Source organism: Panthera onca, chromosome B1, assembly GCF_046562875.1.
Source record: "Panthera onca isolate mPanOnc1 chromosome B1, mPanOnc1 haplotype 2, whole genome shotgun sequence".
NCBI lineage: Eukaryota > Metazoa > Chordata > Mammalia > Carnivora > Felidae > Panthera > Panthera onca.
In genome coordinates, this window is record NC_138342.1 from 202,011,149 (window position 1) to 202,024,800 (window position 13,652).

At 42.6% G+C, this 13,652-nt stretch overlaps 1 protein-coding gene across 3 annotated transcripts in view; it reads left to right on the plus strand.

Annotated features, from left to right (window-relative positions):
* Positions 1 to 13,652, plus strand: part of CSMD1 (CUB and Sushi multiple domains 1) — a 2,002,273-nt gene that overhangs the window by 1,732,999 nt on the left and 255,622 nt on the right. For all 3 annotated transcript variants that reach the window (XM_078445226.2, XM_078445227.2, XM_078445228.2), the window contains 2 exons: positions 4,529 to 4,720; positions 9,862 to 10,000. In XM_078445226.2, coding sequence (XP_078301352.2) covers positions 4,529 to 4,720; positions 9,862 to 10,000 — 331 coding nt within the window. The remainder of the gene's footprint in view (positions 1 to 4,528; positions 4,721 to 9,861; positions 10,001 to 13,652) is intronic.

Here is a 13,652-nt window from a genome sequence, read left to right on the forward strand (position 1 = left end):
CTAGTAATTCCACTAGTGGGTATTTACCCAAAGAAAACAAAATCACTAATTTGAAAATATATGTACACCCTACGTTGCTTGCAGCATTATTTACAATATCTTAGATATGGAAGCAACCTACGTGTCTGTTGATAGATGAATGGATAAAGAAGTGGTGCGCGCGCACACACACACACACACAAACACACACACACACACAGAATATTACTCAGCCCTAAAAGAATGAGGTTATGTCATATGTGACAACATGGATGGATCTAGAGGGTATTTTGCAAAGTGAAATAAGTCAGAGATACAAAGATGGATACCATCTGATTTCAGTTATATGTGGAATCTTAAAAAAAAAAAAGAACATACAAACAACAGCAAAAAAAAACAAAAATAGACCCGTAAATCAGAGAAGAAATTCTTGATTGCCAGAGGGAGAGAGTAGGGAAGGGCAAAATGGGTGACAGGAGTGGGAGATTCAGCTTCCAGTTATGGAATGAATAAGTCATAGGGATAAAAGTTGCAGCATAGGGAAGATAGTCAATGGTATTGTAAGTGATATGTGGTGACAGAGGGTAGCCACACTTGTGGTAACCACAGTGTAATGAACAGAGTTGTCAAATCACCGTGTAAAAAAAGAACAAAGGAGTCAAAATGTGAGTAAGTAACAATATACTATATAAATAGCCAAATATATTTGAAAACAAATGATGCATGGTAGAAAAGCACAATGATGGAAAATTTAAAACTCAGTGTCCTGTTAAGATAATAAACTGGAGGGGCACCAAGGTGGCTCAGTCAGTTGAGTGCACTGCTCTTGATTTCAGCTCAAGTCATAATCCCAGGGTTGTGGGATCAAGCCCTGCATCAGGCCCCACACTGGCCACGGAGTCTGCTTAAGGTCTCTCTCTCTCTTTCCCTCTCTCTCTTTCTCTGCCCCTCCTGCTTGCACTCTCTCTCTCTCTCTCTCTCAAAACTAATTTAAAAAAAGAAAATAAGTGTGATGCAGATGAAGCTATGAAAGGATGATAACTCTCAACAATTGCCCAGAAGAGAGAACGAAGTTTGCAGAGATTTTTTTATGTTTATTTATTTATGACCAGAGAGAGAGAGAGAGAGAGAGAGAGAGAAGAGAGAGAGAGAACACATACATGAGCAGGGGAGGGACAGAGAGAGAGAGGGAGATAGAGGATCTGAAGCGGACAGAGGATCTCTGCACTGAGAGCAGAGAGCCCGAAGCAGGACTCGAACTCACAACCTGCGAGATCATGACTGCACCAAAGTCACATGCTTAACTGACTGAACCACCCAGGTGCCCTGAGAGAACAAAGTTTAAAAAGATTATAAAATGAAAGGAAGGTTAAGAGACATGGAAGATAGAGATATTTGCTTAAATTTAATTTGAGAAGTGAGAAACAGAGATTTGACGAGATGATGGCTTAATCCTCAGATTCAAAACCTCCAGTAAATTCCCAGCAGAGTTAGTAAAAGGAAAATCATGCATAGATGCAATATTATGAAAGTTCGAATACCAAATACAGAGTAAGATCTTATTGTAGTTTCAGACTGAAAGATGACATGGGAAAACTGGAAGCCCGAAGAACTAGAATAATTTTCTTAACAGTAGTAAGGAGCGGGGGGAAATCCCAACTAGTTACTGACCCGGAACTATAAACTCAGTAAAAATTTCCTTTAGGAGTAAAGAAGAATTTAAAATATTTTTAAAAAACTAAAGTGTTTTTGGACAAAACAAAGGTAATTTACCACCACAGGACTTGTTTCAGTCAGTTATTGCTGCATAACAAAGGACCCCCAAACTGAAACACTGTCTGCTGGAGCAAGTCTACTTGATTTTATTATTTTTTTAATGTTTATTTATTTTTGAGAGAGAGACAGAGTGCGAGCGGGGGAGGGACAGAGAGAGAGGGAGACACAGAATCCGAAGCAGGCTCCAGGCTCCCAGCTGTCAGCACAGGGCCCGACGCAGGGCTTGAACTCACAAACTGTGAGATCATGACCTGAGCTGACATTGGACGCTCAACTGAATGAGTCCCCCAGGCACCCTGGACCAAGTCTATTTCAGACTGTGGGTCTCCACCTTCGGACTATGGGTCTCCACCTTCAGACTGTGGGTCTCCACCTTCAGACTGTGGGTCTCCACTTTGAGACTGTGGGTCTCCACCTTCAGACTGTGGGTCTCCACTTTGAGACTGTGGGTCTCCACCTTCAGACTGTGGGTCTCCACCTTCACTCTGTTTTAAACTGTGGGGTAGCTTTGCTTCAAGGTCCAGGTCTGCAAGCCGACTGACAGTCTTGCTTCATGTTCTTATTCTTCCAGGACTCATAAGTGTGTCTTTTCATGGTTAGGGCAGAAGGGTAAGAGGGAAACCTCCTTGAGCCAGCCTACACTTGTGCTCACATGGTATCTTCCAGCTGCTAGCAGAATGAGTAAATTGTGGCACTGATGCAAGGAAAACCGTGTGCAATGACAGTAACCAGAGCCTCACGCCTGAATGTGGATGACTCACAAACATGATACCGAGCAAATAGAAAGTCTCGTAAGAAGCCATAATGTGCGATTCCATTTATAGAAATTCAAAAGGGAGGCCACCCATGCAGCCACTATCGGGATGCATCCATTTATGATAACTATCAAGAAAAGGAACAGAATCATAACCATGAAATTCAGAATAGTGACTTCATTGGGAGTGGAGGGGCGGGGTGGGGGGAGAGTGCAGGCATCGATATGTATTGATAATATGGCTGAGTGATAACATTCTGTTTTTTAATCCGAATGGTGTAATAGTTGTTCCGTTTTTTGTGTTTTTAATAGTGTTTTAGATCTTCGTGGTTCTGTACTTCAATGTATAATAAAAGCCAATTAGTGAAAAATGGTGTCTGGGTAAGGCAACCTGTGCCTTCAGTCAGCTTGGAGAGACAGGTTTGCAAGGTGCCACACGTGATGTTCACGACAGATTCAATAAGTTAGATATTTTCCATTTGTTCCGATTAGTTAGCTGAAGGTCAGTGAGTTGAGGCGATCTGGGTCCCAGGGGGCAAGGCTGGGCGCTGAGGCAAGCCTGACCTCTCCGAGGAGCCTTGACGTTCGTACTTTCCTTTCAACCTTCAAACCTGCACAGCCGGACCCTTCCCCCAGAGAACACAGGGCGCGTCCTGCACTGTTTTGCATGTCCTCACTTTTATTGAAATCACAGCTGTCTAGCCAGATACGTGGCGAGGTCCCAGAATTCCCAAACCGAACCAGACGGGAAACCCAAAGCACACAATCCAAGCCCGCACGTTTCTGGCAATCTGCACACGTCAGGATGGGCAGCATGCTGGCTGGGTTGTGGGGCAGTCACCGTTTCCCTTTCTCTCTCGCTCAGGGAGCGGGTGTTCTGTGCCCTGGTGCCCTCCACAAGAAGAGCTAAGTTTCCATCACAGTCCCTTCGGCCCTGAAGAGGGAGCGAGCTCGCCGTTGTAGGTGAAAGTGAAAATGGAATCCCAAAAATTCTTTGCAGTTTTGGACCCTGATGGGCGTCTTCCTAAGTTTTAGTAAAACATCAAGTACGAAGCAGTGACAGAAACTGGAGACAGTGACAGGACTTTTCAGGCCATTACGTTTCAGTGCATTGTGGGAGTTAAAATCCTGGTCCAGAATCTGGGTGGGAAAGTAGCTCTGTTGATTGGACTCACACGGGGCTGGTGGCTGATTTGTGGGAAGAGGTTTTGGGTGCCTCTATTACAATACGCGCTCCATAGGTCTTCAGAGGCTCCTGTTCCGGCTGTCCCCCCAAAGCTCTCTTACCAGCTTGTTTGGAGATGCTGGTCTCTACTAAACCGACTTGAAATTCCTAATATTTAGATTCTTTTTTGAACCAAGAATCATCATTTTCAGAATTTTGTTGAAATTAGGATGACCGTTTCATTTGTCCGAATTGGAAGTGTTTTGAGAGCGAAACGAGATTATTAATCATTTTACCATGAAATGGGGTTATTAACAATTGCACCAAGAAAATTACAGCTATCCACGAATGGTATCCTGGTTAAGACCGACCCGCGTCTTCTCTCGCTGGCCCCCATTGTAACGTCAAAGGTCATCGTGAGCTGGTGTTGCCTGGAAGGCACAGAACGTAAAGGAGTTTGTCCTGTTCTGTTTTACTCCACGTTCTTTAAGATTGTGGTTGTTTAATTAAGCATTTTCAATCGTGGTTTGTATTTTCGTTTAGATATTGTTAATGAGAACAGCGGAGGAGAATGTACGTGTGCTTATTAAGGATAGCATAATGCAACTCCTTGATACGTTCCATCACTGGCTGCGTTTTCAACAAACTTTGCTTGTGTCTGTTCAAAGTGAGCATTCTCAGGATGCAGGTTATTGAACGTATCCCTGGGAATAGGAACTCTTCATACATTCAGGGGCAGACGGAAGAATCCCGATGCCAGTCAAGAGGGCCTCAGCACACAAGAGCTCCCTCACCCGTGCAAGCGTGGGGACCCCGTGTCCATCGTTTGACCCAGTATTGCCTTTGTTCCGCAGCATCCGTCGCGTCCACCTGCAATGACCCAGGCCTGCCTCAGAACGGCACCCGCTACGGGGATAGTAGAGAGCCGGGGGATACCGTCACCTTCCAGTGTGACCCCGGATATCAGCTCCAAGGACAAGCTAAAATCACCTGTGTGCAGCTGAATAACCGATTCTTCTGGCAGCCAGACCCTCCCACGTGCATAGGTATGGTACAACAGAAAACAGACATGTTCTGTTTCGGAACGCATGCACGCCACTCTAAACGTTGCTCCATAAATGTGTTCGTTCTTCAGAAACATGTCTCACGTGCCCTCTGGTTCACAGACTCCATGGAGATTTCACTGTAAACCTGGAAACTTTATTTCATTAGGTGAAATGAAGGAAGCGGTTTACTTAATGTGCAGTAATTGACAGTTACTTAACGTGTCCTAGCCTCAGCGGAGCTTGTAAAAATGACTGTGACTTAAAATTCTGGGCGGCTGAAAATTCATAACCCTTCCTTTGCAATTCTCATTTTTAACATAGAAACATGCCCTTCAGCAAAACCTACTCAGTAAGAAGTATTTTCTTTTTTTAGATGGTTTTTCCATAATATCAGTATATTTGAACAGAATCCCGAAAACTAGAGATTATACTGCTTTGGTCAAAATGAAGATAAAAGGAGAGCCATGTTTTTGAAATTCACTAGGATTTTGTAGGTTGACCTTACTAAAGGATAGCAGTTGGTTTTGCAGACTTCTGTTTGAATAACTATTCACGGAACTCTATCACAAATATGGTTTTAGGGAAATACATATTTTTGTATAAATAGTGATTACATATAGAGTGTCCCTTCATTCAGTCAGCTGTTTGACCATAAATACCTCTTGCACCTTATTTTTGAAAGGAACCCTGCTAAACTTTATTATTTTAATGAACTGTCACCGTTGAATTTGGACTTCTTTATGATCTGCTTGAAAAATGTAAAATTTAATTAATCTGTGAAGAGAGGAAGTGATCATGAAATGATATGCACATAGTTAATAGGCCATTTTGCATAGGGTGAACTTGAGGGGATTCTGTGATTTAAAATGATTCTTATTGTCATCGACACAGCAGTAGAGAGATTCTCCGTGGTCCCGGGGAGCTGTGCTACGCAGCTCATAACTTATCACTAAGTACTTAGAGGAGTTTGAAGATGGATGGGATCCGATGGTTCTGCTCGTTAGCGTGTGCAGCCACGTCGGAGAGCTGCCTTTGTTTACCTGATGCTTTGTGCCGCGTCTACCTTTCATAACTCTGTGGGAGCCATTCTGCATTTCATTCCAAGCCGCCTCATCTGGAGATTTGCAAGATTTCTGCATGCTTCTTTTTAAGATAGAGTGATTGCCTATAAATGCAACGAGCATTTTAAACCATCACGCTGTTTTTAAATTGGGAACAACTCCCCCCAGTTTGCATGATTTTAATCTCATGGGGGAGCCGTGCATCTATCCATTGAACACTTCGAGATTATTTCTCAGTTGGCATTAATGTAGACATTGGGAAAGCGTGACCATCTTCCCAACTAATCGATCGCCTTTCGTTAGTTTATATCTTAGTGACATAGTTTTGACCAATGACTAGATAAGCCAGTTCCCAGCAGAGAAAATAGGCAGCGTTTCTTCTGCCTTGAGCATCAGCACCAAGGACGGGCTAAACTCACCTGCAGGTAAATGAATATCAGTTATCTTGGCAGCCAGGCCTATGCATATAGGTATTATGTAACGGGAAATAGAAAATGTGTATATGTGTATTTGGGAATAAGTGAATCTTATCTTTTCATTACATTTTAAATATATATACATACATACATATATACATATATATATATATATATTTTTTTTTTTTTTTTTTTTTTTTCCCAGAAACGAGGCTTATGTCCTCTGTAAGAAACTTGTCAACTGGGGCATCAGCTGATCATGTCTTAGCATGCACATAAATTCTGTTCTGCTGATTTAAAACAGTTTTTCTTTTATCTTCAAGCCTTTTTTCCCCCCTTATTAAAAAATAATGCATGTTTAGTTAAGGGGGAAAAGAGGACAAAAAGCTGTCATCTTTCTACTTGGAGGCAAATACTATTAACACAAACATACATAAGTAAGCTTCATAATTATTTTATGTTTATCGAGTCTATTTCCAAAATGTTTTTAAGTGACAGCATCCTATTTTGTCAATTGCACTTTGACTTACCAGCGCGAAACAAAATGAGGATCTTTTTGTGCCGTGATGTGCTTTCTGCGTGTTCTTCATGACTGCACAGCATCCGAGTGGATCCGCCCACACGGACTGCTCTCGTCCCCTCTGACTGTGCACTCAGAATCGCTTCAGTCTTCCCCTACCACAAAGATTGCCAGAATGAACCCTCTTGTTGCAAAACACACCCTTGATTATTTATAAATGACGTATCTCTACACATGTATGTGTTACTTAAGCTTTTAAAACATTTTTCAAAACTCAGAAGGGTTGCACCAATTTACCAACAGAGCCATGAGTGAGTGTTTATTTTCCTTAAAGGAGGCAAAAAAAACAAAACAAAACAAAACCAAAATCCTGTTCTTATTTCTTTTTTTATTGTTATTTTTAATGTTTATTTATTTTTGAAGGAGAAAGAGAGCATGAGCCAGAGGAGGGGCAGAGAGAGGGAGACACAGAATCTGAAGCAGGCTCCAGGCTCTGAGCTGTCAGCACAGAGCCCGACGCGGGGCTCGAACCCACGAACCCCGAGATCATGACCTGAGTCAAAGTCAGCGCTCAACCCAGCGCTTTTTCCCCTTTTATTATTATTAGTGTTTCCCCTCGTATCTTCGTTTCTTTCTCTCTCTTTTCTGAAATCCCTTAGCCTCTCGCCTGCTGGCATGTTACTCATATTTCCACCACCTCGTCTGTTGCTGCTAATTTTTGCTGTGGACTGGTTGGATAGCTCCCTTTTCTCACTTATCAAAGGACTCCAATGAATGAGGCACTACCTTTGGGATTTTTTAGCGGATTCCCGAGGACTCCTCTGCAGACCAGAGGACACTCACCACTTTCTCGTTCTGCATGAGGATCCCTCAAAGTCCCCAGAATCTCTCTTTCCTTGTATAGGCTGCAGTACCTTTTCTCCAACTCCAAGTTGTAAATGGCTCTCAAGAGCAAGAATTTGCCCTAAGTTTGCAGAAATTCATTCCGTGTCATCGTCTTGCCCTGACCCCCAGGGCAGCTCTTTCGAGCCCAGTTATGCCATTTGATGGTGTGAATGCTGAGTTGTATCGAAGCAGAAACACGCATGTGTCTCATTCGAGTGTGCTGCTTCACACCGTGAAGGATGGAGGTGCTGTTGGTACGTTAAGGAGGGGATCCTAAGGATTCGGGAAGGAGGCACTGGGGATTGATACAGATTCGTGGGTTTTGTGTCTACGTCCATTCCCTCTGGAGTATTTCCCGAAGTGTCTGGGTCACGTTTTGTACGCAGTGCTGATCCTGTCCAAAATATTTTGCAAGCTTTCAGATTACGACCTAATGAAACTAAACTGAAGAATGCCTGACCCAAAGAGAGAACAAATACAGCCAGACAGTGCTACTTAATTCCCCTGGGTGCTCTTGGATAACCTCATTTAAAAAGGCCTCCTTGGATCTCTCAGGATAAGACAGGAATGCCTCTTGGTTTCTCTTAAACCAGTACCTTGTGTCACCCCCACATTCTTCCTGCTGGCAACACCCTGGTAGCCAGTGTCCTGAATCTGTCGCTCTGTGTCTTGCAAACCCTGCATGCGGCGGAATCTTCTGGACCCGGAGGTACCTGCTCCCTCCATCTCAGCGCCACCTGCCTCCACCCGCGCCTTGCCTGGCTTTCCTCTGTCAACGTCCACTTGATTCTGGGGGAGCCGAGTAGACAGTGGCCCCAGCAGAGTTTATTACAGTCACACTCGATGCTGGGGGGACATGTGGGTTTAGCCATTTTTGCAAAAATTATATCCTATTACTCTTGAATGTATATCTGAATTTATTATAATACTAGTGATACTAGTTAGAGTTTGCCTTTAGTGAGACTGAAATCATAACAGAAAGTAATGGAATGTGTTATATTTCTTCTTACGGAAAATTAAAGTTTTCAGGAATGTTAAGTGAGTATTCAAAGACACAATCGTCACAAAAATTAGAAAGCACGTACATTGGCATTATTCACAATAAAAGTCATCTGTATGTATGTCTCTGTATAAAAGATTGCCAATTAGGGTGTTTCTTTTTCTACTTACCATTTTTTTTCTCTTAAATGGATATATGGCCAGTGATGTGAAATAAGATATATAGTTTAGGGAGAACATTATAGTTTAATTGGGCTGATTTTTTTAAGACAACTTGGTGAGAAATCACTGTATTTGCTGTGAAGAACCATAAATCTTGAATATTCACCCGTGCGTCTAAAATGTATACCTGTGAATTTTGCAGTGTTTTAACACCTTTAAACATGATGGAAGATTTAACAGAAATCCTATGTAGTAAATGAAACCATCCTAAACATTTTGAAGTTCAAGAATGAAAATTGGCTTGCCTATTAACACCACTGAACTTCATAATTATTATCTTCCTAACATAAATGTAAACACAGGTAGTGAAAAAGTGATAGGTAAAAACCAAGTAGATTGATGAGTATCATCTAAAGCACTGTTCTCTGATACTAACGTGCTGAGCATTGTGATTACATTCTATTTTCCAGATTGATGTTCTGGCTCAGTCTGTTACGGGTTCCATATTCCCAGATGTCACTTAAACTATGTGTTAGTTTTGTCATTTTGAATTGTATCCCAAACCTTACATATATCAGAGGACTCTGGGGAATACCTGGCGTAACGTGTATTCATTCAACAAATATTCCCTGAATACCTGATCACAACTGTGCCAGGTGTTAGTGAGACACAGGTGAACAGGAAGCATGCCTTCTAGAAGAAGTCAGCAATGACTTTGTGAACCTACGATAGGACAGGAGAATCAGCAGGACCATAACGTGACGTTCGTGGCCATTTCTTTCCCTTTCCAAGTGTTTCTGTAACGTGTATTGTGTGCATTGTAGGAGTGTGGGGGGAGTAAAGTCATCTGTTTAACTGGGTAGAGCTTAAAATCATAGCAACTGAAGTTTATTTGTCAACAGTTACAAATCCTCCATAAAAGCAGGGTGGGACATTGTATGAAATTCATGAACAAGTCCATGAAAAACGTACAGACCTCCTGGGCCTTAAATTTTCATCCAGATAATTGTCTACTAACCTGACACATGCTGAGTGCCCTTGATGAATTCTGTGATGTCCTACTTCACCTTGACCAGCATTGTCCCTCTTCCGTGGCAGCTGCGTGTGGAGGGAACCTGACGGGCCCAGCGGGTGTCATTCTGTCACCTAACTACCCGCAGCCATATCCTCCCGGGAAAGAATGTGACTGGAGAATAAAAGTGAATCCGGACTTCGTCATCGCCTTGATATTCAAAAGGTACTGTCTTTTGCTGAATCCCCCTTGAGTAGACTTTTCAAGTGTCACACCGAAAAATTACCTCACATATCCCTTCACAAAGTACCTGGTTTTACCTTGAGTGACGCCCTAGATGTTATTCGAATAGTTACTACATAGGGCTGCATAATGACCTAAATGGAAATACACATATATGTACTTTTGCTTTCGAGAAGTCTGCTTGTATTAGGACATGGCAGGAATTACTTTTAAATACTATCCCGCATGCAATATGTTCCACATGAGAAGGCTGAATTTACAGAATATTCAAGAAAAGTAATAAAAAAGTGGTACAGATACACTTAGTATGATTTCTCATCAGGGCACTACAGAGACAATAGGAGTATTTCTCTAAATGCGTGCTAACGAAATCGTTTCCGCAATACATCTTGTCTGACATTCCCACAGGTAGCCCTGTTACCATCACTGAAATATCATGACTTCATAGAACTTTGAAAATAGAAATTCCTCTAAGTGTGGTTGCTGTAAAGTCTGAATTAATAGACATTACTCTTTAAAAAATGATTGCTGACTTATCCCTGCTAAACCAGATGATGGAGTTTCAAACATTGTGATTATTTTATAAATGTAAATTCTATAGGACTGTCCTATTATTCGTATCTGGTGTATGATAATTGCATTTTTTCCAAATCCCACGATCTTCGCCTTTGTATTTTGATTATTGATTGAACTAAATGAAGGGACTTTTGAAAAGGCACCTGGTTCTAGAGGCCATCTTATTGATCTCTTAGCTCTCCAGGGTGAAGTGGTCTAAGTATATCTATCTGTCAGTTGAACACGGTTCCTTTTCTGATGTTTACGTCACCAACCCAGGCCTGGCCATGATTATCTTTCACTTTCTCCTCCTGATGGGATCTGAATCAGTATAATTTTAAATGTCCCTGATTCTAAATGTTAAGTCATCCTGATAAGCCATCATGTCTTCAATTTACTCAAGCTGCTATAAATTTACCCAGTGATGAACCCTTATTATGCCACTCACTCAGCCCTTGTGCAAAACCACTGAACATTTGCAGCTGTATTTTTGGGTATCTCTGTAGGTTTTGTGAATGCTAACTTCTACCAATGCCTTAAAACCTGGAGATGCCTCTGGCACCGTGAGATTAGAAGTAAATGAACAATTGAAAGCCTTTTAGAGAACACGGGGCTTTAGAAGTAGGAGTTTCCTACCCTCCAGTGTGTCCTAGTGACTAATTATCAAGGTTGCCTCAGGGCAAAATCCATTTGATAGTATAGACGGACAGCAGCTTTATAGAGGTTTTTGTTTTTCCTATTTATTTTACCCACCTCTCTGGAAGAGAGGTGAAGTAGAAAACCTCCAAGTTTTCTTCCAACTTCTAGATTCTTAAGTCATTAGCTGACCCAGTGTCACAGAAAAATCACACATGTGTGACTTCTTCCAAGACGTGGACAACCGGACAAGCTGCGGGTGCTCGGGTGGGAGTGACCCTCAAGCCTTACGACTGGGTCTACTCGGTAGATGGGAGCAGGGAGCCAGAAGTGCTGGGTGGGGACAGGATTTCACCTCCCCAAGCAAAGAGACGCTGGCATTGACACGCGCTGCCCAGACGCACGGTTTATAGGGAGTCTGTAAAGTCAGGTGTGCTTCTAAGGGGCTGGGGAGCGGATGGCACGACTAACAGGAAGGACCAGGCACTGTGTGACCTGGAACGTTCACTCCAAGGCCTTTCCTGGGACTTGGGGTCTTTGGGAAGGGTGACTCATCCCAGGTCCCTGTAGACCGGGGAGCCGAAGATACTCACACATCGAGACTCAGATTACATTTGGTTCAAAAGCTGGGCCACACTTTGGCCTATTTATTGGGTCTCATGGATCGTGCAGAATTAAAAATGGATTTTACAGGGGCGCCTGGGTGGCTCGGTCCATTAGGCGTCTGACTTAGGCTCAGGTCATGATCTCACTGTTCGTGAGTTCGAGCCTCTCCGCTGTCAGTGCAGAGCCCGCTTCGGATCCTCTGTCCCCCCTCTCTCTCCGCCCCTTCTCCCTCTCTAAAAAATAAAAATAAATTAAAAAAGGACATAAAAATGGATTTTACAAATAGAATCATGATGAATTACAAATGTCACTCCAGACTTTAGTGCATGGATTATGGTATATCCAAAAAGAGAGCGAGAGAGAGAGAGGTCAGACTATATTTCCTTTCTGTGACTCAGTGTATCTCCAGTGCTCAAATATAATCTATAACAGTAATGAGCTCTGCCGGTTAATGGGGATACAGCATCCCCAGATTCTAATAGCATTCTTATAAAGTATCCCAAATAAAATTCTTCCTCCAATCAGATTCTTCTTGTTTGATACAATTCCTGTTGACACCTTTCTGTTTGGTCATGCCTGATCTTTTACTCCTTCATTTGTGAGTTTTAAGGAATTTGTCAAATAAGCAGACTAACGAATCTTTTAAAGCTCCCTTAAAAACTATGTCCAGGGACTTCCCGCAGCACCCAGTGTAGCCTTGGCATAAACTGGGATGGCACGATTCAGGACTAGGTGCAGTGTTAACGTTGGGTCCTCCGTGGTGCCCACTCTTGGTGGCTTCCTTCAGAACACCTGGGGCAATTTCTGGAGAGACCTTTTGTTCCTATTTCATCACCTGGATCTCCAGATAAACTAGAGCCACTTAAACAACGTCCACGTTAGTGATGATAAGGCTTCCTTGACTCACCATCCCTGTTATCCAAATACACTGCCAACTGAAGGGAGACAGAGTGGACGCTGCTCGGAATGAGTCCTTGCTGAAGACACAAAGGCCCCGACTCAGAGATGAGGAAGAAGTGGAAGGCCAGTCAGAAGGCGTTACTTGGAACCTCTGTCAGTTTGTCGGTTATTTCTGATCTCCTCGAGATCTTATCGTCTGTGCCAGCTTTAGTCTTTGACCTGAGAGTGTGCACGTTTTGGAAGCGCCCAGACCATCATCCGCCTTCTCATCAAAAATGGCAGAGACACGGAAAGCCACATCCCACCTGAGAACTTTGGGGATTACCAGGGTATTTAATACTAGAGGAGAGAGACACAGAGAAGTGGAGAGAGCAGGGGGGCGGGGGGTGTGGGGCGGGAAGAGAAGATTGGAAAAAGTCAATGATGTAGGAACATGAAACGGAGTGGGTGCCTACCACTCCTCGTGCCATCCCAGGGATGACTGATGTCAGCCGACTGACCCAACCAAGTAGAGGCAATTACATTTTTAAAAGTAAAAACAAACTCACAGAGAATTAAAAAAAAATTAAGGAGAGCGATATCAAGGATACCTGTTTTTCAAACTAAAAATATTCACGTAAAAATCAAATATCGGTGGGAATTCCCTTTCAAACCCCTTTCTTTCAAACCATATTTCTTTAGCAATTTCCTGGGTGCAGGGAAGAGATATTCTGTCCACGTTATTAGGAATCATTGTCTTACAGATATCTTCAAACTCCTCCCACTTTGTAAAAGATGAAAGATTTATACGATCTGAAGGGAAACCAGAGTATGAACTCCTACCATTTTGAATATAGCAGTCATTATGTCTCATGCTAACAGTATTAACCATTCATATTAGTTACACACATTGCTACTGTCACATTTAAATTATTTTTACATTTAACTTCTGGGTTGT